The 26,932-nt window shown below is 39.9% G+C and overlaps 2 protein-coding genes across 2 annotated transcripts in view; both read left to right on the forward strand.

Moving 5' to 3' along the window:
- The first annotated feature begins 196 nt into the window (after positions 1–196).
- On the forward strand, positions 197–10,089 carry LOC114571105 (inactive phospholipid phosphatase 7). Its single transcript, XM_028601910.1, has 3 exons — positions 197–374; positions 541–1,272; positions 8,284–10,089. Exons 2-3 carry the CDS (start codon positions 789–791, stop codon positions 8,670–8,672), a joined length of 873 nt encoding a protein of 290 aa, XP_028457711.1. The 5' UTR covers positions 197–374; positions 541–788; the 3' UTR covers positions 8,673–10,089.
- A 2,957-nt stretch (positions 10,090–13,046) lies between these two features.
- Positions 13,047–26,932, forward strand: part of prrc2b (proline-rich coiled-coil 2B) — a 35,285-nt gene continuing 21,399 nt past the window's right edge. Inside the window, 12 exon segments of the mRNA XM_028602437.1 lie at positions 13,047–13,239; positions 20,308–20,485; positions 20,593–20,770; positions 21,186–21,288; positions 21,793–21,856; positions 22,028–22,171; positions 22,708–23,021; positions 23,198–23,322; positions 23,430–23,580; positions 23,582–23,593; positions 23,928–24,013; positions 26,307–26,469. Of these exon segments, the coding sequence (XP_028458238.1) occupies positions 20,371–20,485; positions 20,593–20,770; positions 21,186–21,288; positions 21,793–21,856; positions 22,028–22,171; positions 22,708–23,021; positions 23,198–23,322; positions 23,430–23,580; positions 23,582–23,593; positions 23,928–24,013; positions 26,307–26,469 (1,455 nt within the window). The 5' untranslated portion in view covers positions 13,047–13,239; positions 20,308–20,370.

Raw genomic sequence — 26,932 nt, forward strand, 5'->3', positions numbered from 1 at the left:
TTGTATTAGCTTTTTGTTTAGCAGCATGGTACCACTGACAATCCTCCCTCTGTCTCTGTAAAGCTGACATCATGACATGGTGCTCCTCTGTCCTGCCGCTGTCTGTTTAAGCACCTTGGAGAACTCCGCTCCACAGCACAGCGCACTGCAGAGGTTGAATCGGGTTTGTGCGTAAACTACGTCAAATCCTCACGGGAGTACCGAATGCTGCACTGGCTGGGCTGCCTCGTCTTCACCCTTTGTTGGCGATATTGGCTGACGGTTAACTGTTTCAGGTTTTGCCTGCGTCGCCTTATGCTAAATCCCCCTCTCTTCGCTGCCGGGATACCAGAGGTGTTATCGAGACTGCATGGCAGAAGGGAAGCCTTCGCTTGGTAAGATGACAACACCGTGTCTTGCGTAGCCTATTCCTTGCACATTTCCTACACTGAGCCTGTTTTTCTCAGCAGCACACGCAGTGAAGCACCTGTTAACTGTGTAGTTGTGCCATGCTGTGGCGTAACAAGATGCTCATGTTGTTATTTTATCTCCATGCTTTAGATCGGGTTTCAGTGGATTGGCCGAGGCAAATGCCATTCAATACACTCTCCCAGCGTGCATGGGTATAAACAGCATGGCCATCGCGCATTCCAGTTGGTCTAAATATATCTATTAAGGCCACAGGAGGGGGAGGACTGTTGTAGGGGCTTTATCCTGGGACGTTTCACTGTCGCACCACTTGAATTATCTTCTGGAGATTGACAGTTGGTTATTACACCCACAGAGGAGAACTTGGCCCTATCCAAAACATGCCCTCGAGTAACAGTGTGAGATCCAGGGCGAGGGAGAGAAACAGCGTCCTGAGCAGACCTGAGTTCATATCCCTGAACCAGCCCCTTCGCGGCGGCGGCGCTGGCTGCCCCTCTGAGAGCCGAGGCAGCGCCAGGCGACCGGGTCAAATCAAGCACCAAACAAGCCAGCCGAGTGAAGAACCTACCGACAGTGGCAGCAAGGATAGGAGAGAGCCCATCAAAATGCCAGAGGAAGACTGTATGCTGCTGAACCCTTCATTTAAGGGAATAGCGAAAAACTCCCTCCTCGCCATTGACATCTGTCTGTCCAAGCGCATGGGGGTGTGCGCCTATACGTCGTCCTCCTGGGGAGGCTGCCGCTCCATGGTCGCCCTGTTAGCGCTCACAGGGCACGGCATCACTTGGATCATTGGCACTATAGTGTGTCTCACAAGGAGTAACACTCTGGCTGGGCAAGAGGTCCTGGTCAACCTGCTGCTTGGTAAATGGCACACCACACTCACCAACCTCTCCAAGACTTCAACAGTAGCTCAGGCAGGGGCGGAGCCAGATGTTGTAAACATCGGGGGTATATGATCCCCTCTGGAGATTTTCCCCACCATGAATGGCAGCTATAGCCCTATATTTTCAAGCCATTTACTCTGTACATCATTTGGGAAAAAACATGATAGTCGTCAAAAAAAATCATCCTGTAGAGCCTATACATCCTATTTTGTATCTAACTGTTCTGCAACTGTCTTCATCATTCTGAAATATAATAATTATGACTCATTTCACTCCTGCCATCTAAAGAGAGGCAACAATTGATGTTACTATTTTTAAGTTGCATAACATAGATAGAGTAGGAATTCGGCATTAACAGCATTACTAATCTTGAAACCTAGTTTTGTTATAGAGTGTACAATAGGGCTGCACAATATATCGTTTTTTAATCGTCATCGTGATATCAACTGGCGCAATAAACACATCGCAAAAGGCTGTGACAAATTGCAGTTGAAGTTGAAAGAAAATATCAGCAGAAAAATGCACTAAGTGGTGCCTGTTATGTTCAATTCAATGTTCATGTTTTGAAAATGATTTTCTTTCGTTACAGCGATATTCAACAACATTATCGCATATTGCATATTTTCCCCATATCGTGCAGCTCTAGTTTTCAGAATTAATTTTTTAGCTGAAAAATCTAATACATTTGAATCAATCCCATAATAATCTGGGCTGCTCTGACTGCAATACACCTAGGAAAGCAATAAATCCTCTGAATGCCTTAGGTCTCTAGTTTGAGGTTCTAAAGTTTCATGAGAGTGTGATTATTCTCGAGGTCACAATAGGTCATTGTATACAGTGAAGTCAAGTTTAAAAAAAAAAACTACTATGAAATGGCTACTTCGGGGACTAACATAATCACACGTGAGTCTCAGGTTTCCAGTCATTTTCAATTTATGCAATTCCAAGACTGTTTAGGACCTCAGTATTTGGGAATATTGAAATATAACATTTTAGAATAGGCGAAAAATTAAAAATAAAAGATCTTTGTTGTTGATTCAGTACTAAATTGTCCATCCGGTAAAAATAGTGTAATGCACATTTTATGTCAACATATATATATATATATATATATATATATATATATATATATATATATATATATATATATATATATATATATGACAAGACACATGTACTGTACACACACACACACACACAGTCTGGACCCAAACACAGATGATTGACCTAAAAGCAGTACAAATCTCCTGGCTGGGCTACCTTGAGCTCTGATTGGAAGTCCGTAAATCTGTGGATTGACGACAGTATTGTACTGTGTTTGGGACATTGTTGGGCCCCAAATGCTGGTTCATTATTTGTCGGCCCAGGATCATTTCTATTGAGGTCTGTCAGGAGAAAATCTGCAAACATGCTGAACAGTGGGTGGGAATTAATATTTAATGCTGACTAAAATTCTGTTTTGTTTTCACCTAGCAGGAAAGTAATCAACCAAGACTGGTCAGGTTCAGTTTAATTCATTCCACTGCCATGAGCATATGAACTGTGCAGTGCAGAAATATTTCCCATATAGTGTTTTGAAATGACTGGGACTGTCAACAACACTACTGAGTAAGCCAGAGACTCCCAAAGCAGACCTTGACTGTGCAGCGGATGTTCCCATTCTTATCAACTGAGGTGTAGCTCTGCTTTGGTGTTTTCTGGTTTCTTCTTCTTTCTTTACTTAGTTACTCTGTTTCTCCAAGAAGCCATGTTTACCTCATATCACCCACACTTCTTTTAAAACATTAATTCAAAGAGGAAAGATATAGACAAGTGGTAGATGCTTCAGGTATGCAGTTGTGATCACAACAATATCGATAACATCACTATCACTGCTTCTCTTGATAAGATCATTGAGGCAGAGTCTGGTGTAATTGAAATGCCCAGCTCCATGTACAGTATTTAAGAACTGCATGGATGATGACAGTAACAAACACATGACATCACACAGCTGTTGTCTTTAATTGCATTTTCATAATGCTATTTAGCATTATATTTCACCTACCTGTGTGAAGCTCTTGATTTTGTGTTTGCAGAATAATTCAGCAATACCACAATGATTGAAGCAGCTATAATTATAGAAAGTAGTGGAGCATTTAGTGTTGAAGAGATAGATATTTTGCTCATTAGTTGGTGGAGATCAAAACAATGCTAAAAGGAGAGTGAATACTTACATTCATCAGCTGAACACACACACACACACACACACACACACACACAACTCCAAATAAATCCTAATGTTACTCCGTATTTGCTGGATATGTAACTGTTTGCAAACCATTTTGCTACATCAACATAAAAAGTGGTAATATGTCAGTTTTGTTAACAGATCTGTGGCAGCCTGACCAATTATATGCCCACACCTGTTCTGAACTTCTTGGAGAGGGAGTTTTCTAGGGTTGCAACTAACTGTTGAATAATCTGGCAATTATTTTCTCAATTAATCGATTTTTTTTTTTTTTTTTTAAAGATTATTTTTTGGGGCTTTTCCCTATATTGGAAAGTGGATAGATATGAAAGGGGGAGAGAGATGGGTGATGACATGCAGCAAAGGGCAGCAGGTCGAATTCTAACCCTGCGCTACTGCAAGACTCAGCCAACATGGGGTGAACGCTCTTACCGGGTGAGCTAGAGGCCGCCCCGATTAATCGATTAGTTTGGTCTATAAAATGTCAGTAAATGGTGAAAAATGTTTGATCAGTATTTTCTAAAGCCCAATATGATGTCTTCAGATTACTTGTTTTGTCCACAACTCAAAGATATTCAGCTTACTCTCATAGAGGAGTGAAGAAACTAGAAAATATTTACATTTAGGTAGCTGGAATCAGAGAAATTTAACTTTTTATTCATAAACAATTACTGAAATCGATTATAAAAATGGTTGCCGATTAATTTAAAACAACTACTAAAAACTTGACAACTAATTGATTAATCTTCGCAGCTCTAGAGTTTCCATTCTCAATATAGCAGTTTCCTCTTCAAACATGTTACTATACTGTGCTGACTGCAGTTGTGCTGTCTGTTCGGACGATGTTTCACAGTCAAAAACGCTGAAACCGTCTTCACAGTAACAGAACACACTGCAGAAAAGAAATCATGGCGGAAACGAAGAAGTCACAAAATCTGCCAGCAAGTTTTTTTTAGAGAACACAACTGGGATTTTCCAGGGGGAAAGCAAAAACCAGAATTTTGCACAATTATACCCACATTCCTACTAAGACTGAGTCATCACTGTTGCTTTAGTCAGCTGAAGGGCACCAAAAACAGGCTTCTCCTTACAGCTGATAATATGATGCCTCATTGCTTGGCTCATCTTCTGCCTCCCCTCAGTACCGTTGGGATGTGGACTGCCAGAGGGCACCATAGGGCCCTGCACCAAAGTCCTCACTCACATCTTACCAATTTCATTGTCTGCTTAGCTCATGTCCTGAACAGTTTTTACTTTTTCCACTAGTCTGCCCATCTCTCTTTTGTCCCTTCATCTCTTCCTTTTGGAATTTAGATTTATCTTCCACCTCACTAGCCTGCCTTGAAGGAGCTGGAATAGAATTAAATAATAGCCCTGTTAGGACAGCGAGTGGGCGACTGGAATGAGAAGTAGGGTAGCAAAACCAATATGTCAGACAACTGACAGTTATTTAGCTTGTGGCTGGTTGAGTGTGTGTGAAGATGGCAGACTTGAGCAATGTTGGGGATATTTTTGGGAGTGCTATGAAGCTATAAAGGGCATCTGCAAGTGTCCGGTATGTGAACTCAAAGCAAATGCTTCTCAGTACTGTATGGCTTATCGGTTATTCTTGGTCACCAAGATATCTGTTTACATATGTGCTATAGCTGTTTTCTGCTTTATTTGAAGACTCACTGCATTATATAAAAAGTCACGATAGAACCACGCTGTCCAGTTTGTCATTCTTATTTGTTAATTGTTCTGTCCAGTATTGTTTTCAGATTAACAAGACTGTGAGTCTGCCATGCTAGCAGCTATGTGAGGCTGTACTCGGGGACAAAGTGCTTTGGGCTAAATGCTAACTTCAACATGCTAACATGCTGATGTTTAGAAGACATAATGTTTACCATGTTCTCCAAATTAGTTTAGCACAGAGATGTTCACAAGTCATTTTTTGGAAGTCCAAGTCAAGTCTCAAGTCTTTGAGGGGAAAGTTCAAGTTAAGTCTCAAGTCTTTTGCCATGAGTCCAAGTCAAGTCTCTAGTCTCTGGCTATCTGATCTGTCTGTTTTTTGGGGTTTTTTGTATTTTATTAGTGTCCAGAATCTCGCATACACCTATTTCAACTTTTCAGATTCTATGACAAGCCATATACTTATTCATTTACTTATTCAAGTATAGAGGTTAAGAGATGAGATAAACAAACAGATATACAAATGAACCAACAAAAATAACACCATAATAACAAAACTATAAATAAAACAGGGAGACATCAATTTCAATATAATGAAGAAATACAGTCAGGCCATTTATCTGAGACATAGTTGTACCACTTCTGCCAGTGTTCAAGAAATGTTTCCATTTTTCGGTTAACATGAGCTGTAATCTGCTCCATTCTGTAGATTTCTGTTACAATATCTCTCCATGAAGTAATTGTTGGACACTCTGGTAGTAGCCATTTTCTGGTAATAGTCTATTTAACTGGCCACCAGCATTGCATTTATCAATTATTTGTCCCCTTTCAGCCAACTTTGAGGTATATTTCCAAGACACAGAGTCTTAAAGTCCAAAGAAATGTCCTCAATGAATATGACCTGTAAAGCATTGTGTATCACCTTCCAAAAGTTTTTAATGCTGGGACAGTCCCAGAAGATATGGCAGTGATTTGCGCTTTGATATCCACACTTTCTCCAGCAAACAGGGATGTTATTGCTCTGATCTGTCTCTAACACATTATTGTTAAATCTTATGAATTCAAAGCATGTCTTGTAGCTACCATCCATACAGTACAGTATCAAAATCAGTTGTAGGATAACTTTATGGGGTCTACTGCAATGCAATCTGAAGAAACGCAAATTAAGAACTCTGTTTCAGTTTCATAACTGTATTTTTCAACATTTTGGTATCTGTACCAAAGAATACATGTTTGTCTGTGTTACTAACTGGCTGTAAAGCCCAACCTCATCATGCATTACACTTTTCAGTGTTCATAGTTTGAGGGAAACATCTATATTGAAAGTTAATACACCAACCATGGTGCAAACATGTGAGAACTGATACTTTCCTTATTGCTATTTAACAACACCCTGGTGAAATATTAACCTAAGTCTATCACATGATACAACTATAAAGATAAAATGTGCCTGTTCCCAGCATTAGCACAACACTTTGCGATGGTTTGCTTGTTACCTTATGCTAACTGTAACGTCTCTTACACTCAAAAAAGTGGAAATCAAGAGAATAGTGGCACCGCCGCCACACCAGTTAGAGAACAACATGCATCTCAGTGTCAGTCCAAATTACGCACAATAAGCAGTTTGAACGCTCAGTGAAACTGAGTCCAGCGCGAGGGAGATCCGACTCAGAGGAGGAGAGGTTAGTGAGGCCGGCGTCTCCACGGCAGGTGACAGTGGGCACGGTTCCACTGCGCCACGCATGGATGAAATAATGGAATAGTAAATAGGACTACAGTAACCGAAATATGTGCAGAATTAACAGTCAAGACGGCCCAGTGTTTGGTTGACCGGGTACACCTTGTTCACTTAATAGCCTACAAATCATCCACGGGATCAATTACGCATCACATGAGTTTGCCCACCCAGCACAGCGTTTGTTCCTGGGGAGATGGATCCGTGCGTCCCGCCTCCTGTGCGCCATGGATGTCTGAGCCTCAGCAACTACTAACGATACAATTTGCCTGTTCCCAGCATTAGCACAACACCTTGCGATGGTTAGCTTGTTACCTGTGACGATATATGCTAAATGTAACGTCTCTTTCACATTAGCGTGTGAGTGACTGACCTATTTGGGTGCGTTTTGAGATGCCTGATGAAGTTCGACGTTGTTGATCCGGCATCTTGGTGCCACACATCTTGCATGTAGCTGTTCGCTTACTGCCACTGTTTACCATGTTATTGAAAGCCAAACTAATGACAAAAGGCACAACTCTGGGAGGACTTGGTGTCGCCATCGTCAATGCATTTTTTTTATATGAGTGCGCGCACACAGGCATAGCGCATGCGTTACGTTGCACATTATGACAAAGGGCAGGGGACATACAGCTCGTCATACGTTTCCCCAGCATATATGCGCTAATAAAAGAAAATAGAAATACATGAATTAATTTAGATTTAAAAAGAAATAATTGCATGAAAACAGGTTGTTGACAAGTCTCGAAGCTCGAGTCCGAGTCAAGTCTGAAGTATTTTGGGTCGAGTCGCAAGTCAAGTCTGAAGTATTTTGGGTCGAGTCGCAAGTCAAGTCTGAAGTATTTTGGGTCGAGTCGCAAGTCAAGTCTGACGTATTGTGGGTCTAGTCCAAATCAAGTCTGAAGTCAGCTGTTTGTGCGACTTAAGTGACTCGAATCCCCATCTCTGGTTTAGCATGTTGGTATTGCAACATTTGTTAATTAGCGCTAAACACAAATTACAGCAAAGGCTTATGGGAAACTTTTGTAAGTATTTAGTCAGAAATTAAAGTACTGGACACTTTAAAATCTTGACCTGATGATGAGGATCACAAAGTTATTACAGTTCCTCCTGAGGGCAACATGAATGTCTGAATGTCATGACAATCCATCCAATAGTTGTTGAGACATTTCACTCAAAAGCACAAATGTGAACCTTATGGTGGAACTCAGAAAAAGTCTAAGTCTAAAACTATTGGTACACTCATAGACTGTAAAAAAAAAAGTAAAGGATCTTAATTACTGGAATTGTCTAGGTTATAGCATGTGAACCAAACTGTTTTGCCTTTATAATCTAACTCCCTTTTTTCGCGACAGCCCTCATTCTTGACGTCATGACTGTGGCTGGAGTACAGAGACTGGTGAAGCGCAGAGGACCCTGGGAGATGATGCCAGGCTTCATGGACTGCATCGCCATGGACATCTACTCCTTCCCCGCTGCTCATGCCAGCCGGGCCGCTATGGTATCCAAGTTCCTGCTGTCCCACCTGGTCCTGGCTGTGCCGCTCCGCATCCTGTTGGTGCTTTGGGCCCTCCTGGTGGGCATGTCCCGGGTGCTGCTGGGGAAACACCACCTAACTGATATGGTGTGTGGCTTTGCGCTGGGCATGCTCCACTTTAGCTTGATGGAATCAGTGTGGCTCTCATCAAGCACTTGTCAGACTCTTATTTCCATAAGCACGCTCAGCTGGAGCCCCTTTTTCTGAGCTTTTGATATAAGGCTATGCTAGCACACAAAGCATATTTGATACACTAACCTCGCAATGTCAAGGACTTAGGTCTGATGAAATTATTTTTGAAAGGGTCCGAAGTTCTATGTGAATAGAGAAGCATTCGTATTTGGAATCAGATGCTGGCTTGCAATTAACACAAACGACAGGCAGGTCACAAGACATTACAAGACCTTCATAATGCATAATGCTCAATTGCATACTAATAATATAAGGAAAATTAAGACAACTGAAAACTGACAATGATTTGGTGAAAATGTACATGATTTTTTTTGTTTTTATATTTTTAATTCTCATGCTGTATTGAAAGCTGGTACCATTTATCCAAAACTGAACCACTTTCTATTCAACAAAATCTCTCCTGAGTCTGTGTGCTCCTTTATCTTTGCCATCTTAACTCATTTTACTTCCTCCTTCCCTGCTACCTCTTCCTCTTTTCTCATTTTTTTTTTTTTTTTAAGTATTTGTGCTTTTATTTTGAAATATTGATATACTTAACGTTGGACACTGAATAGTGTGGTGTGAAGCTGTAATATTGGATGTAAAACACTAAAATATATAAAGTGATTGTTGTATGGATATTCCACATTGTTCCTGATTGGCATGATGTTTGTATATTTCTGATGGAATTCTGTTCTTACCGAATGTTGATCAAATATGAACTTATTTTAATGCCACTCAATTTAGCTGCTTGTGTAAAAGAAATGTCACACAGAATTTAATTTTTTTTTTTACAGGGTCAAATATAATTTCCTTTCAACATGCCATTTATGCTCCAATGAGTTTAATTTCTCTTTTTATAGAAGATATTTCTCATTTCAGACTGCTGCAGTCTGCAAATCAGCCTAACAGATGCTTATGGTTTGTCAGTGAGGCTGATTATATGCCCCACAAAACAACTGAAGTGTGTGTGTGTGTGTGTGTGTGTGTGTTTCTGACTTAGGCTATACCCTCGGGTACACATTTCAGACTAAAGACCAGTTAATTGGGGTTGGCTTGTCCAAATGGGGACGTGTGGGGTGTGTGTGAATGTTGGTATACAAAGTAAAAAATATCTGTTTGCAATATCAGCTTTGAACAAATTATAACTTTCTTTTGTGTTTTAATAGACCTTTGAATGAAACCTACTGTTTTTTTGTGGTTTGGTGTGTAAATACAGTTGTGTGTATATTAGTTTGCTTTGTTCTGTACAGGGATCTGTATGTCATGTTTTTACTTTGTTTTTTTTTTCCATCTCTTTAATAAAGCATTGTGGGCTGTCAGTAGAACGTGGTTGCGTTTGCGTTTTATTATTTTACATGTGAATAAATGTGGTTTTACTGAGGCTTGTCCATACAATATGGCTGACGCCCCCCTCATCGAATACTATGTACAGTATATGCCAACAACAGTGCAACTACACGTTCACAAGTGTGCTCTGTGCAGTATGCAAAGTAGATGTTTACTTGACATAAAGCTTGAGTGGTTTAAACATAGTGTTTCAGTCTTGTGATTGTTTTTTAACTTCAATCATCTCATTTTTGACCAAATACTCACAGCCCTTGACACTAGTTTCCTGTCACGTGGCTCTTAACACAAAAAAATCTGTCAGGAAACAACACCAATGCAATGGTGTGTTCTCTGAAACAGTTCAAATAGCAGGAACCGAAACTGTTTTAAAAATACTCTCTGACAGAGAGAGTTGGACAGGAGAAAGAGTTTCAGCAGTCCAAGATTCTTATGTGTTACCTGGTTGTGTGTACATTGTTAGACATCAGAAATAAACGTCAAAAATTTAGAGCAAATGGTTGTTGTTGTTGTGACAATGTTGATCGAGCAGTGTAGAGAAGCAAAGAAAGAATTAGCGAAGAGACAGACGCATGGGCTTAAAGTTTGAAAAGATATGGAGCAGAAGGGTTTATGTTCTCAGCAGGAGCAAACTATACATTTGTGAAGCTTTGACATTAAGTATTGCTACTGCAAACACTGATTGCTGATTGTAATTTAAAAATCGGGTTCAATCAAAGTCAGTCGGCTTGTTGGTACAATGCAAGATGCAATATCATACAACAAAATGAGGATGACTGTTCATGTTAATCAATGCCATCACTGGAACAAAGTTTTCACATAAACACAATTAATATAAATATGTATGCACACAAAGAGATGGGTGGAGATTTACAAAAATAGACAGTGTCATTAAGCTACAGTAACCTATCTTGACACCATGGTATGAGGACTCTTTCTCTACAGTTTCTCAAAGTAAAGGAGTCTTTGCTGTCATGTCATAACCATGCATTACGTTATAGCTTCATATATATGAGGATTTGCTAGCAAAACATGTGCAACATCACAAAATTAGAGCTTGTTCCAATACAGGTTTGTTTGTTTTTGCACCAGAATTAAGGCCTCTACAACCCTGCATAGCATGTACCCAAAATATCCCCGTGAGTAAGTGCTGACAGTGCTTACAGGTCTGTTTTTGCAGTGTTCACATGCACTGACTCAACAGACACTACACTTTCTACTGTTGTGTCTTTGTGCTCTGTTTGTGTCATGCTCTGGGGAAACATTAGACACCACAACTTTCCAGGTGCCACTGACCTTTGTGTATCATGTAGGTATGTAACTCTGAGCATGTTATAATGCCAAACAGGTATTCTGGTGATTGTCAGTGACATTTGCATTTTCTCATCTTCCTAAGTATTCAGAAATGTTCCTTCATTAGGATAAACAGTATGGTCTAATAATATATCACCATTTAAAGTATTCGCAGGCAAATAAAAACATTTGTCACTGCATAAAAATGTAATAAACTCAAAATAAATTGAAATTGGCCAAACTGATGGAGTGAATTATATGTTTACACTAAAAACATAAATCCTATAGGCTCAGTGTTAACTGCTTTAATAAACATTTGTGTAAATTCATCATTATTTTTGTTTATAGTCCAAATCTGTACAATGTGACTTTTATGACTTTATTACTGAGAAAACAAAAAACATACAGTAGCTGGTGGATCAGTGGAAGATATTTGCAGCCATTTAAAATGAATGGTTGCAGAAGAGTGAGACAAGTGCTCCCTCTAGAGGGTTCTGTTTGTCTTGGCTATCATGAGCTCTGGCAATATTTTATTTATTCAAAGTAGCAAAACCCTATTTATTTAAAATTATTCAGACTCTGACCTGTGAAAAACAATAAATCAATAAAAAAGAAATGCATGATACTGAGAGAAAAATCCTTGAATCCATTGGAAATAAATTTAATGATTATCCGTTGTTCCAGATTTGAATGTTCTGCATCTCTGTTTCATTCTCATTGCCTAATTTCATCCCTTTATTTCATTGTATATATTTTAAATAAATCACATCACATTGAAGAGCAAACATGTTCCTTTTACAGACAACTTTCTTGTGATGCAGATAAAGCATTAATAAAATAGCACCTTCAATTTAGAGGGGATAATAAGTAAATGTGTAAATAAATAGTATAAATAAGTAGATAAATGAAAAGCTAGAAGAAAGAACGGATTGTTTTTACTTTTCCAGTTTTTGGTGGAAATATTTTAATTGAATAAAAAAATATTTTTCAGTAAGAAATCAGTCAGTAAAGTTAGTAGAGTCAGTCATACCTGGAATAAGATCAAAGCCAGGATATGACTCAAAACATGGACACTGATGTAAATGTAACCTTACTCACTGACATAGCCGGATACACTGTTTAGATTAATTATGAGAGGGGAAAGTCTTACATTTCAGAGTTCACTTCTCTATCTTTACATTTAAAATGTATTCCTCACATATCTTTAAATTTACAGGGTATGTTTTGCTGTAGGCTACATATGGCCACAGAGATTTAGTTGTGAATGGATGAATGAGATGCAAAATATAGAGCTCTTTGGTTAAAAGAAATATATAAATGCAGTCCATTTTCCATGACATATCGCCATCCAGATGTTAAAAGAACAGTGAATGCATTTCAGCATAAGAGGATTTTTTTTATTGATTACAGTTACTTTGTGGCTGCAACAGACACATTATCTCTGAAGTTTCCTACTTTTATATATTTATAGATAGATAGAAGTTAACATTAGATAAGTTTAATACCCTACCCTGCAGTTGTCTACCTCATCAGCTAATCACTGGGTGCAGATCTCATCTTTTTTTGTTATTATGTTTTCATTTAAATGTTAATATGCCTGCCATTTCACAGTATATTTTTAGTTTTACTTTAGTGACATTTACTGCAGTTTGTAATCTAATTTTCATAAAAGACTAATGAACATTGCTAAAAAAGAAAAGAAAAGGGTGTTTCTGGAGGTGCTAAAATAAACCAGCAGAGGCGCTTGTTGTGTTTCCCTGCCAACGACGTTCGGTTACGTATGACGCTCTGAACCGAGCCGATCAAGCCTACACAGGCCGGGTAGGACCCCAGCAACAACGCTGCGATCGGTTCAACCTATGAAGATTGGGCTTTTCAATCGCCATCCATCCTTTGAATAGACAACGTTTTGTGGAAATATATCACTGTCACTGATCAGAAGATACACTAAGTCGTTCAACCGGTGAGTTATGGATGTAGGTGGTTATTTCAAATCTTCAGTTTTGCTCGTCTTCTCCGCTGCCCAGTTTTATTGTTGCTTTGTTCTGGGCAGCAGCCATTTTTAATCGCCTTGTCCTACATTCCCATCGCAGTCGTGAGACCGTCCTGAAAAAAACACCAAAGGTTCAAAATATAAGCATGGGTCTGAGTGTTTTATAGAGATCTACCAAAAAAAAACAGTGTATTTAATAATGTCAAGCATAAATGCAAATGTGGTGAAATTACCGGCCTGCCCGGGTTGTTTTTGAATACTAGCTAGCTAGACTGGAAGTTGAACGGGATTGTTTTCGAACAAGCTGTGACTATCGAAGCTAACTTAGCTAACGTTAATGCTAAGTAAGAACAATATGCGGGGTGTTGATATTTCTGCATGCTTGCTTGAAAAAACAAAAACAGTAATTTATCCGTATCTACACAGTTTAGTACCGTGGCCACTGTTTGCCATGTTTACATAGCCATTTTTCTTGAGCCACCAGCTAGCATATTTTACTAGTGATGGCTAGCAACTGCACTTATGGTCCTTTTTGTCGTTCGTGTTATTACGTTACAATTTCAGTAAGGTTAGGTAACTGTTTAACCATTACCGGTTTTGTTGTATCGTACTAGTTGAAATAGATTGTTTTTGTTTTCGTGCAGCGAACTGGCTGGTGTCAGTTTCATGTGCTGGAATTAGCTTTACCAATGAGGTAACGTTAAGGACACCTAGCTACAACTAACATTATTCTGCGGTCGTCAAAAATGATGTCATACTTGTAGCTAGTATATTCATTTGTAGTACTTGTTATTTTCTATTGGTTGTCTGATTGAAATCACCTTTAAAATTCAAATATCGTTAAGGAATTTGTTAGCTGTCATAATGCTAGCTTCCATTTCCTAAACGTCAACTAACGTTACATTTATAATTCGGTGGTCCTTCTAGTAATCTATTCTGAAATCAAAGTAGAAGGTAATTGCATGATCTGTTTTGATACTCTGCTAAATCGACCTTGATGGACAGATTTTTCTCAGTAGTCCCGGTAAAACGCCTATGCGGAGCTTTAACAGAGCGGCCTTCGATAATCTAGCTAGGGTCTAGGGTTTTCTTGTATTCGGCTGAAACGACCATATTTATTCGCATAGCTACGTTTGCGTATAAAATATTCAAAACATCAGCTGTGGTCTTTTTGGCCGCAGCTAACGTTATATAAAGCTCAACACGAAAATGTAGCCCACATTATTAAAGCTTTGTCTCTCCATCTCTTCACATTGTTTTGGTAACGTTGTTAGTGTGAAGCAGTCACTTTGAAATGTGAGTGCAAGTAACGTTAGCCATCATACCAATGTTCTTTCGGAACATGTCTGGCTATGTATCGCAACATTTAACTCGAGAAAACACAATTTGGAGTGTGCACTATATCTGATTTGTCTTCATCTTCATCTAAACCACTTCATTTTAAGATAAAATAATTCTGCTTCTTATGGAAATGCAGTTGGTGGATCTGCTGTAACTGCTATTCCTAGTAAATGTTTGTTGCCAATTGACTATTGTGGCAGATTCAAGTGTATATAATTTATATTATATAGAAAATCCCTCCTAATTTTTAAATATTTCATCTGGTCCTGAACAAATCTAGGTTTAATAAGAGCTATTTTTCATAATTGTGTCTATCCACATGTTTTTGTGTACTTCTGCAGTTAGTATTGTTGAGTTACATCTGGTTTATATTAGCATATTTCTGTTAGGTAACAAGGAGCCTTGTAGTTAACCATTTCATGTTGTTAAAGTATGTAACTTAAGGATTTTGTCAGATGTGAACTACATTACAGGGCTCCAGAAAAATGTTTTACATTAACTTTTTCATTGGCGCACCAGCACATAATTTTAGTGCATCCAAAAATGTTACCGCGCCTGTTCCTGCCGCACTCGTACGTTTAAGCGTTATTAGATAATAGCGTCTCACATGTTATTACCATATGTTTGCTTTTTATACATAATGCTACTTAGTTTAAATAATTAGTTCACAGGCTAATAGACCCTTTCAGAACCACATCTCAACTTCAACTGATCGCATGTATAGCTCTGTTGGGCAGCATCTGCCTCCTCTCTGAACCCAACGACACGCACGGAAACAGAACTGCAGGGCATTGGTGCGAACAATAAAAATGGTTAGTCGTCGCACTGGACAGATTTTTGGTGCAAACCATACAGATGTTTGCAGTGACTGCAAAGTGGAGTGGAGACTCCGATCAAAGCATAGAACAAATATATTTGAAAAACTCAAAAGCAATATACCAGAAAACAATGTTCCCGTTTAATCCACTAACCTGAACTGTTCTATCAAACATAGAGAGAAGTGAAAAAAAGGGCGGTGCTCTGATTGATTGGTGTCTGACATTAGAGTAAACAGTCAATTTATCTTGTTTAAACTTATTCATGTAACTTTATTGACATGAAAGGCAGCATGTCTTTAGCATTGGTTTTGATCACAGCAACGCAGTGCTGTTTGTAAGTTATGTATTTGTACAAAATGCCAGTAATCCTACACAAGGAACTGTGACACGTAATAGACAATTTGGACATGTTGGTGTCTCTGCCTTCAGGTCAGGATGTGGAATAAACAGAAGTTGAAGTTTCACAGCAGATGTAGACAAGGAGCAAATCACACTTTTTCATATAGTCACGTGCATTTAAGGACAGGACTAGTGGTGCGTTATTTTTGTCCACCGAAGTCGATTTACGAGTTGTTTTCCGGAGTTACGAACCGGAAGGACTTTCAAAGATGGCTACGTCGTGCATCACACGTAGTAAACATTGTGGTTTTCTACAATTTTAAGCACTTTTGTCTTTGTTGTAACCAAATGAAGAAGTGGTACACATAGCACTGTATACTGCTACCTATAGGCATGTTGCTACAGTCTTATTAGGAGTTAAATACCGCCTGATTAGTTACGTTGTAGCTTGTGCAGCTGAAATTGGCTAGAGACGCTCGGTTGCTATATGACAACAACGGCTTAAGCCGAGCCATGAGCAGAAAGCAGAGCAGTAGCCGAACGTTAATGTTAATCAAAACGTAATTTTCATGTATAAAACTGTAAAATATATGTGTGTAATATGTCAATAACTGGGTGAATAGAATCCTAAATGTTACTAAAAATGTTACAAAAATCCATCTTTTCTCCGACTCTTAGTATTGTGTGACAAAAAGAACGCAACAACCCACGGTTACTCGTTTTCCGACATGGATGTGACGTCACACTCGAGCTACTAGTTGCGATTACAAGACAAAAAGAACGCACCATAGGGATGTCACGTTAACAAAAATCTAGCAGTTGGTACGGATACCACCAAAAGTACATGATATTCAATACCAAAGTCACCACCACGGCGTGTAAAAAAACAACCAATTCCTTTTTATTTAAACATTTGAGCATTACAAAAAACACAACACTAGTAGCAACATTCACATAATACAAAAACAATTACAAAATGGATGTATAATAATTATATATGCTTCCCCCATCAGTTGTGGAAGAATTGCAACCTCGGTACCTTCATCACCAACCGTACCTATATTGCTGCAGAAAAACAAGTACTGTCACTTTTTAAGAATGTTGGTATCGAATAGAGATGTTTAGATGCCATTTTTTACCTCCCGATTCCGATACACGTCCTGTGGGTATCGGCCGATACCGAGTACCGATACCAGTGTGTTTAAAAAAAAAAGAGATCATACTACGCCTGCATGACTGTGATATTATAATCATTGTGGTAAGGCCTGGCTCCGGTTAAACCTTTTGTAAAACATGAATGAATACAGCAAATCGAAGAAATTTATTTTTAAATAGAACTGTATAAAACAGCATACAGCAACTTAAATATAGGAATAATTATTAAAAAAAACTAAGTGCAGCCACAATTTTGTAAAATAAAAAAGGCATTTAAATAGAACATTATAAAACAGTCAAACAGCAACTTTAATGATTCCTTTATAAAAAAAAGAAATAAGTGCAGCCATTATGTACTAAAATAAAAAGGCATTTAAATCTTTAAATAGTGCAGTATTTAACAATAGTGCAACACAAACCTATAAAGTAAAAATACAAATGAAAAGAGCAGCAGCTACACAATAAACAATACTTTAAAACAAGTAGGCTACACATTGCTGTAGCATTTTAGCAATTTAGTATTGCTCATAATTTCAAGAGCAAAGGCAGATTCTTCTTCAAGAAGATGAGCATTTCTGCCCTCTCTCCTCCTAGCCTGTTCCTTCTTGCATCAACAATGCTGGACGCTGCACTGAACAGTCTCTAACTGTCAACACTGGTACAAGGAGCACAGAGAAACTTTGCAGCAGTGGCAGCCAGGGTCGGAAAATGAATTTGGTTGACTCCCCAGTACTGGAATGGGCTGTCTGAGCGTGGGACCGTTTGCTCTGTCAAATATGTCTGTATTTGAACTTGTGTGCTTGTGCTACTTGCCCCACGTTCCTCATCATGCTCCTGCAGGATTTCCTCAAACAGGCATTTCAAGCTGCTCTTTCTGCTGTCTGGCTGTGCTTCCATACGTGGAGCTTTATGGGGGTTTTCTGGCACTGTCTCTGCTCCCTCAGGTGTGGTCCTGCTCAGTAACGCCTCCATCTTCTCCACCTCTCGGGTTAGAGCATCCTTGGCATGCTTACTGTTGTCTGCTCCTGTGAAGTATCTAAAAACAATGACAAATAATAAATAAATGTCTTAATGTGTAAAATAGCAACCTCCTCCATAGTAGTTTTTAGTGGTAACATATTAATGCAATAGTAATCAATAATAATGCAATATCTAGTTATCCAAAATACCATTTCAAAATGTTGTTTATAATATAGACTTTGAATAAAAAAATATTAGACATACCGGTCTTTGAATCTTGGGTCTAAAAGAGTGGCAACTGCATACAAGGGCTTATTCTCGATGGTCTTGAATCTTTTCTGGACAGCCTCAAGAAGGGTTGTTTTCATGGTTTTTATACCTGTGTCCCCCTCGTTTTCCCGAGCAAGCAGGCGTTTCAACACTGTGACTGAGGGGATGACTTCAGCTGCAGAAGAGGTGGAGGAGCTAATCTGTTTGGTCAGTTCTTCAAATGGTGCCAGAACAGTGATTATTTTCTCCAGTAAAGCCCAATGGTTAGCCGTAAGGGTCACTGGCAGGTCGTGGTCAGCTCCATATGCTGAAATTGACCTCTTCTGCTCCAGTAAAATCTCAACCATATAGTAGGTACTGTTCCACCTCGTTGCTACGTCTTGGTGCAGACGTTTGATGGTCATTTGGAGATCCAGGCGTGTAGTAGCCAGTGGCGAGTGTTTGAAATGCGCGACTATCTTCCAACCATTCGCCAGTGCATCACTCACACTTCTCTGTGACCGTAGCCCTTCATGCACCACCAGCTGGAGAGTGTGGGCTAGGCATCCCAAACTTGGTACATCCATCTCGTCCATGGCTTTCTTCATGTTGCTAGCGTTGTCGCGCAAAACAACATGAACGTTGGACTTGGGGATTTTCCACTTTACTAGCATCCCCTCAATTGCTTCGGCAATTAAAGTGCCAGTATGTGACCCTCGGAACTCGTTGGCGTGCAGCACCGCACTTCGAGGGGTTAAACTTAGCAAAGACATGGGGCACACGTCGGAGCTCCAAATGTCCGTGGTAAAGCTGATTGCCTGCACGTCTTTCAGCATATACGAAATGTGTTTCCTAACAGCCTCGTATAATTTGGGTAGCGCAGTTTGGGATATATATTTACCACCTGGCAAACAGTACCTTGGCTCCAAATGCTCCATTAAGCGGCGAAATCCCACATTTTCGACAACAGACAGGGGTTGGTCATCCAGGACAATAAACTCCAAAATTTTGTCGGTTATCTTTGTTGCTTTTTGGCTGTCTTTAGGGAATTTATCTCGTCGCTGGAAGGCAGTTTCCAGAGTTTGCTGCTGCAGTTCGTTCTTCTTTTTCCCCTTTACTTTGGTAAATTTGTCGTGCTCTTTAGCGTGACGCGTCTTCAGATGTTTGATTAAGTTGCTGGTGTTGAAATTTGCAACACTTGTGCCACCCCTCGAAATTGCTTCTTTACATATGTTGCATGTCGCCGTCTTACTGGTGGGAAAAGCCACTGTAAAGTACTGCCAAACCGCCGACATGATGCGCTAACCTTAGCTCCTTTTTAAGGAAGCGCCAGGTGAACAATTCTTCTTCGCCCCTCTAAAACAGCAGCTGCTGATGGCAGCACAGCGCAACTTTTTTAAAAGCGGCAAAGAAGAACTGTGTCAGATGTCGGAGCTTTATATATATGTCAATAGAGCTAACCAGTAAGACATGCATTTGTTTTCAAATAAGCCGACAAACGCACGGAGCGATGTCCACTGAGGTAGACCGCTAGTAGTAATAGTTTTTGGCCAATTTTGACAGCCCTGCTGTCTACTTTGTGTAGCCATAAGCTGGAGAAACATTTCATGCAAAGTTGATTTATTTTATTAAACTTTGAAAACATTAATCCTGTATTTACATTTCTCTTGTCTTTTTATGTAACCAAAAGACAAAACAAAACATACGAGTCCTTAATTACAATTTACAGTTTTTTGGAGCAAAGAGCTTCACCTTGCGGCCCTCCTCACCAGCTCAGGACCACCAGAGACCTTAGCGGCTGGAGCAACTCAAATTCAGCCAGCTGGGCACAAACCCCAGCACCAGTTCTGGGATAAGACCCCCGCCGCTGCGGTTTGGGCTGGCTGAACTTGAGTTGCTAGCGCATAATTCTGTGGGAAACACTGCATGTTTCATGTACGTCATTATTTATTCACTAAATCTGTTTCCATTGTACTTTGTTGCGTTTTGCTTTTACTGATACACCAACTTTTCCACCTCGGGCAAGTATTTAAACTTGTTTGCGATACTTGCGATGCTAATGCTTTTCCCACTCAGGTTTTTATATGCAAATTTAAAAAATACGCATTAAAAACCGGTGGATGAAAACCGACTTAGTGAGGTCTGCTTAAGGTTGACATTTCTTTTCTCTTTGTAGAATCAGAAGGCACTGGGAAGAGGCGCAAAGAAAAATTTCCATACTCGATGACATTACATCGCAATGTCCGATCGTTTGGGGCAAATAACCAAGTCCAAGGATGGGAAAAGCAAGTATTCCTCACTCAGCCTATTTGACAAGTACAAGGGAAAATCAATAGAAGCTCAGAAAAACGCAGGTAAGGTTGATTTATTCGATTACAATATTTACATCTCCATTACTATGTGTCAGTCCCGTTGGTGATGTCCCTCCTCTTGCTTTATCTTTCTGTGTTTTCTCTCCCAGTAGTTCCGCGACATGGCTTGCAGAGTCTTGGCAAAGTGGCCGCAGCCCGGCGCATGCCCCCACCTGCTCACCTGCCGAGCTTGAAGTCTGAAAACAAAGGAAACGATCCCAACGTGATTATTGTGCCGAAAGACGGTACAGGATGGGCGAACAAGCAGGAACAACCCGATCAAAAGAGGTAAGAAGAGAAAGGTTAACACACTGTTGAAACTACTCTCTCATCTGATCATTATAACAAAGTTCAGGTAAATCCTCTGTGCTAAAAGTAATTATTTTATATTTTTATGCACTACAGTGTTTGACAGCCAGGCTGTCGAACATTAAAAGAAAAGTTAGTAAGTTAACTACACTGCCTGCAATAGGAAGGTGCATTCTGAAAGACCAGCATCACACTTTTATCCTTCTCAGAAAAAGTTTTGTAAAAGTCAAGCTGTTGTTGCAAAGCTTTTACTGTATGATTAGAAATAGTTGTTGTCCAGTCTGTCAGTCTAGATTATTGTGTTTCTGTGCCTTTTTATCAAGTCATTGTACCTTTTGGTCCACTTTGACTACATTTTACAAAACTTTTATCTTCTTTTTTTGCTTGTTTGTAGTTCTATTGCATCGATACCACAGCTGCCGGAGTTGCAGCCGCAGCTGGCTTTACAGAAATCTGTCTCCAATCTTCAGAAGTCCTCACCGGTAGCCAACCAGGAGGTGTGTATGTGTAGCTATAGTTATGTTCATCCTAGGATATTTTTTGCAGATTTTAACCATCATAAAGATTGTCTTTAAACTGCTGTCTCTTATTTAATCTTCGAAAAGCCCTTCTTAACCCACAACTGCAGGACTAGTGCAGTTTTCATTAAATATATAAAAAAGTCAGGAAAAAATGCCCCTCCTGTGCAAAACTCACTGCAGTCTTAAAGGTAAATGACTGAACAATTGCAGTACAATTTTACCTTTTTATAATCAATGTTGGTACTTAATAAATAAACATTCAGTTTGTCCCAGTGTGTATTAAATACTTTGGGCTGGATTAAGGGTCTCAGTTTGACTCAACGTGTCTGTTCTGTTCCCGTGTAGCTAACACAGAGAGAAGATCAAGATGGCGTTGGCCGTTTTTAACCATATTTTGTCAGGAAAAAAACCCCCAAAAAGGTCAAAGAGACATAATCAAAAAATATTTGACTGTGACCTTGGTTTTCTTCATTTCCACAGAACACAAACACAGGTGGACCAAAGCAATGGGCCCAACTAAATGGAAAGGCAGTAGAGCAAGATGGTGAGTCATTTTATCTTTTATGAGAGGTATGTTTGAAATCAAATGGCATTCTAATGGTGAATCATATGTTGTCCAGGTTGTGTGTATGTCTATGACAATTGGCACATCATTCTCCTGTTTGCATAAGTCAGCCAACAGTTTTCTTTATGCCACGTCTTTTAATGACATCAGGTTCAAGGGCCTCAAACCGACTTCAGCCCTTCTCTCACGAGGAATTTCCCACACTGAAGGCAGCTGGAGAACAGGACAGGGCTGGCAGGGAAAGAAGCGGCTTCGATCCGTCGTATGGGCCCGGACCAAGCCTCCGCCCCCAGAGTAAGTCTTAACGTTTAGGAATTGGCTGACAGTCTCATAGATAACATATGCCTGCTGAAAAGCAAATTATTAAATTGGTGGCAAGATGTTTGACATTAATGGCATTAACTAAAGGAAAAGACTTCCAACAATGGGAGGAAGAGAGCAGTTTACTGTTTCTACAACCCAATGCTGTGTGTCTGTTGATGTCATGTTGTACTTGAATATTTTTCAAGCAAGTAGAACTCCTCAACAGACATGTTGACATATTCTCACTGGTTCACAGCCGCCACCCCTGGGTCAGGCAATTGTCCCTAGTGGCAAATGGGTGAATAGATGTCGTTTTTGAAGTTTCATCGGACAATTTGGGATGTTCTGGATTTGCTGTTTCAGTGATATAGAGAGCACTGATCGACTTAGCACTACGCAATTAACTTCTGTCATTAAAGACATGGCAATAAGGTTAAAAACAGTGTGGTATATTTCGCCAGGGCAAATCATTCCATGTAGAATTAGTTCATCGACGTTTCTAAAATCTCCCTCTTCCCCACTTCAAGATGTGACGAGCTGGAGGGAAGGTGGTGGCAGGAACCTTCAACCCTCAGCCCTGACCCTTGGCCTGCCGGCAGATCCTGAGGGTAAGCTCACTGCCCTGGGTGAAACTGGCTCCCCTCCGGCCTTATCCCACCCCCCTTCTGCCACCGGCACAACCTCTTCTAGTGTAGTGACTGCTCAGTCACCAGTCCTTGACCCCAAGGAGCCTTCCCTGCGACCTGCCCAGCCAGTCCGCAGAACAACCGTCCCCACTGCCCTGCAGTACCAGCTTCACCACACTTCAACTGCTGTCTACCATGACATGTTGCCTGCATTTGTAAGTACTATATGACTCCTTTAGGCCATTAAAAAACAAACAATAAAAATGCATCAAAGACAGTCTACTGGTTTTACTTGTACAAAATTAGCTGTTGAATATAGACAGACACAGCTCAAATCCTTGGTGGCTCCATGTATTTCTACGAACACATTGCTTCATCCTGCTGTTTTCAGATGTGCTCTAAAGAGACACGTGAAGCCCCAGGTACAGACCATGTTCCGACCACCGTAGCTGCCCCAGCCCGATTTGACAGCAAACCCACTTTTAGACAGAACTACGCCAAACCTGAACTTGTTAAGTAAGTACATTCACAATGTGAGAACATTTATCCATTAAGTAGTTTTACCAAGAGGTTTGTGATGTTTGGCAATTGTTAATTTGTCTTTCTACCATCTCTTATTGCAGTGGTGATGTGAGAAGAGAGAACCGCTTTGTCCGTGCTACACCTCGACCCTCGTCTCAGCCCATCCGCAGGCCTGGTGACAGACCGCAACGCCCAGCCATCATTAATCCAGAGGACTTGAAGGATCTGGATGAGCTTGACAATGACTGCGAGGATGGATGGGCTGGTCAGTATTACTTGTTTAACTGCCTCCATACCCCTCTTACAGGAGGCAAAATAAAAGATTACAGTTGAATGTGTGAAGTTAGTTTGTGTTACATTAGGTTTCTTCTCAAGCTTATGAATATTCACTGCTGCACTAGTGTGCATGTGAAGTTTTGCTGAGATAGTCATCATAAACCAGCATTTATTACCATTCACTGCTCTGACTTCATTAATGAGTTCAGCTTCTGTAATGTGTAAGTTAACCAGCAAAGAGCATGCAGATAGGATACGAAAGCCTGTTCACAATGCTCTATATCCCATCCTACATTACTGCTGCTGACTGTTTGTTTTTTCAGGACTCCATGAGGAAGTTGATTATAGTGAGAAGCTTAAGTTCAGTGATGACGAAGAAGACCACCACGGTGAAAAAAAACAGGATGTGGTGAGTAGGGGCTGTACCAAATACCAGTTTTTGATCTTCGAAGCTTCGGTGCTTTTCAACAGCGAATATTCGAAGCTTTGGTGCCGCCCGCAGCGGCGGGGGAAACCAACATTTCCAAACCGCACCTGAAGGCAGCTTTTTTTCATGGTAAAAGAGACAAACGAGATGAAGCAACTGCTTTGTTGTTGCAGGACACAGTCCCCTGTTACTACAGTAGGCTACGTTCTTACTGTTCGTCATTAACTGCCGTAGCCTATTCGCAAGTCACGTTATTTTCCATGAAAATTAAGTGCACATTTTTATCACGTGTAAATGGCGGATAAAAGCAGCTCGTTCTTCTTACAGAACTAAGGTGATTTCTCAAGCTTAATGTGCTGTTGTGGTAGGCCAGTTTCAAATTGCATATTTGACACTCTGCCTTTGTCTTGTCCTCACTTAATTTAAAGTTCTCCCACACAGATGAAGTCTTCGGCATTTTTGTCTTCTTTTCGCTGAATCCTGACTGTAATGACGTTCAACTCATGGGCGTTTTAACTGGGGCATGTGACGTGACATCCCAGTAAAATCTCCTATATTGTCCTATATTTCGCAGTAGATTAATTTAGATTGATAATAATGGGTAAAAAGGATAATACATTTTGTTTCTATTATTTTATTATCCACAATGTCAAAGCAACGCAGCTCAAGGCATGCATTTCTGTCCATGCAAACTGCGCTGTTCTGCGCTCTAGCCAGAGAATACTCCCGTTGCAGGAACACTTTAGTAGTCCAAGAAGAAGCAAATATATTTATTAAGTATAATGAGGTTGGGTTGTCCATCCTATTAAAATGGCTAGGCTATATAAGAAAATTGTAAAAGAGTATTATATTTCGAACATATTCAAGCGCGGATGAGAACCGTTTGGAGGGAGATGCCAGGTTGTGCAAAAACAACAAAAAAAACAAAAAAAAACACGAATATTCGACTGTCAAATTTTCAAATCGAATACTAACCCACCGAACGAATAATTGAATATTCGGGTCCAGCCCTAGTGGTGAGATCTCTTTCCTGGTAGCTTATTATTGCTTTAAATAGGCTCACACTCTTGTTTTGTCATAATTTAAAGTAGGGGTTTGCAAAAACATCGATTCACATTCGTATCACGATTCAAGCTCTACAGACTCAAAATCAATTCATAGAATTCTAAAAAAATCAATTCACACACACATATATATATATTTATTTATTTATTTATTTTGCGTTTTGTAATGCTGCGTGTATACCAGGGGTCAGCAACCTTAGGCACGCGTGCCACCATGGGCACACGGGACCTTAACCAATGGCACGCTGACAATATGTGTGCAAGAGAGTTATTGATGCATTGAAATCATGGTTGAAATGCTGAAGCACTCTCTCATCCGCATGCCAAATTACAACGTTCACAGTTGTAATTTTTGTTTATCTTAGTTTGCAGGGAATCTTGAAATTTGGACAAATTCTTCTAAACTTAAGCTGGCTGAAGAAACCATCCTCTCTGCTGGAGCCGTATATGGATGCATTATAAGACCAAAACAAATACATGTGGTTAGGCTACTTAATATGCACGTGAATGACGCAATCGTTATGTTCGTGTTCTTCATTCTTGATAATGATGCTGGTTGTGTTATTATTTTGCCACAGCATCGTTTCATTGAAAATGAGGCATACAGGACCTGCTTATCAGTCCATTCATCATTAAAGCTGGGCTTTTCCACAACTTTTCTCTTCAGGCTCTTTGACAGTGATATTTTTGTCAGCACATTTTCCACCAATCAGGACGCTGCATACTAAAACCATGTTTCCATAATCATAATAATAATACACAATAATAATTACAAGGTCCTGATTATAAGAAATAAATGTTATCAAATGTTGCTATGGAATAAAATTACAGATTCCCTGGATATTACATTTTGATGTGATGTCATAATTAAACTTAATGTTGACATGGCACACTAATAAACAAGAAATTTTGAAAAGGGCACTTCATATCAAAAAGGTTGCCGACCCCTGGTGTATACTATCGTCCTGAAATGAGTTTAGCTTGCCATTCCCATAGATGGCGCTGCGTCAAATTCACACTGATGCCTGGGCACTCTTGGTATAATCAAAAGAAGAATGATTGCAGCAGAAGTAGTTTAGTTGGCGCAAACAATGGCAAATCTCACAGAAATAATTATTTACATTGACATGTTTAATAATTGTGACATTTTCTGAATCGTGCACCCCTAATTTAAAGGGTTCCTGGTTTAATTTTGATCTGTTACTTTTTAGGGCTGAATGGGAGAGGGAGAACCAGCGTGACTGCCAATCCTCCCTAAATTCAGGTGAGGTGTCTTACACCCAGGAGGGCCCTGAGGAGAGCTATTCCTACCAACATCACCACCACGAGCCTCCCCGGAAGACCAACGGCAGATATCTCTCTACAGACACCCCGGTAACAACACACCGTGCTGTTTTTTTTCCACTTTCGTCTTCCTCCTCTGGGATGTCTTGTCTAAGATTAACTCATTATGATATATACAGTTAAAACACATCTTGTTCTTTAATCCCTCTGCAACTTGGGAGGGTAAGGCAACGCTTCAGAGCATATGAATAGCAGCGTGCCTTCAAACACCCTTGAGTGAGACTCGAGATGACCTTGCAGTCACCATAGAGATGTGTGTCTGACTACTTATCACTTGCCATTCCTTTTGCTAGGCAACTGAAAATGAAGTGACATACATAATGGAAATAAGGATTCTTTTTTTTTTCTTCTTTTTTTTCTTTCAATGTGAAAAATATGTCGGAATTTTGAAAGTTAAATTATCAGGAATATTTTTTGAAGAAATGGACATGTTTGTTTTGTTACCTGAAATATCAATTCTGGGGAAAAGGGATAAAAACCTCTAGCATGCATA

Source organism: Perca flavescens, chromosome 16, assembly GCF_004354835.1.
Source record: "Perca flavescens isolate YP-PL-M2 chromosome 16, PFLA_1.0, whole genome shotgun sequence".
In the NCBI taxonomy this organism is placed as follows: domain Eukaryota; kingdom Metazoa; phylum Chordata; class Actinopteri; order Perciformes; family Percidae; genus Perca; species Perca flavescens.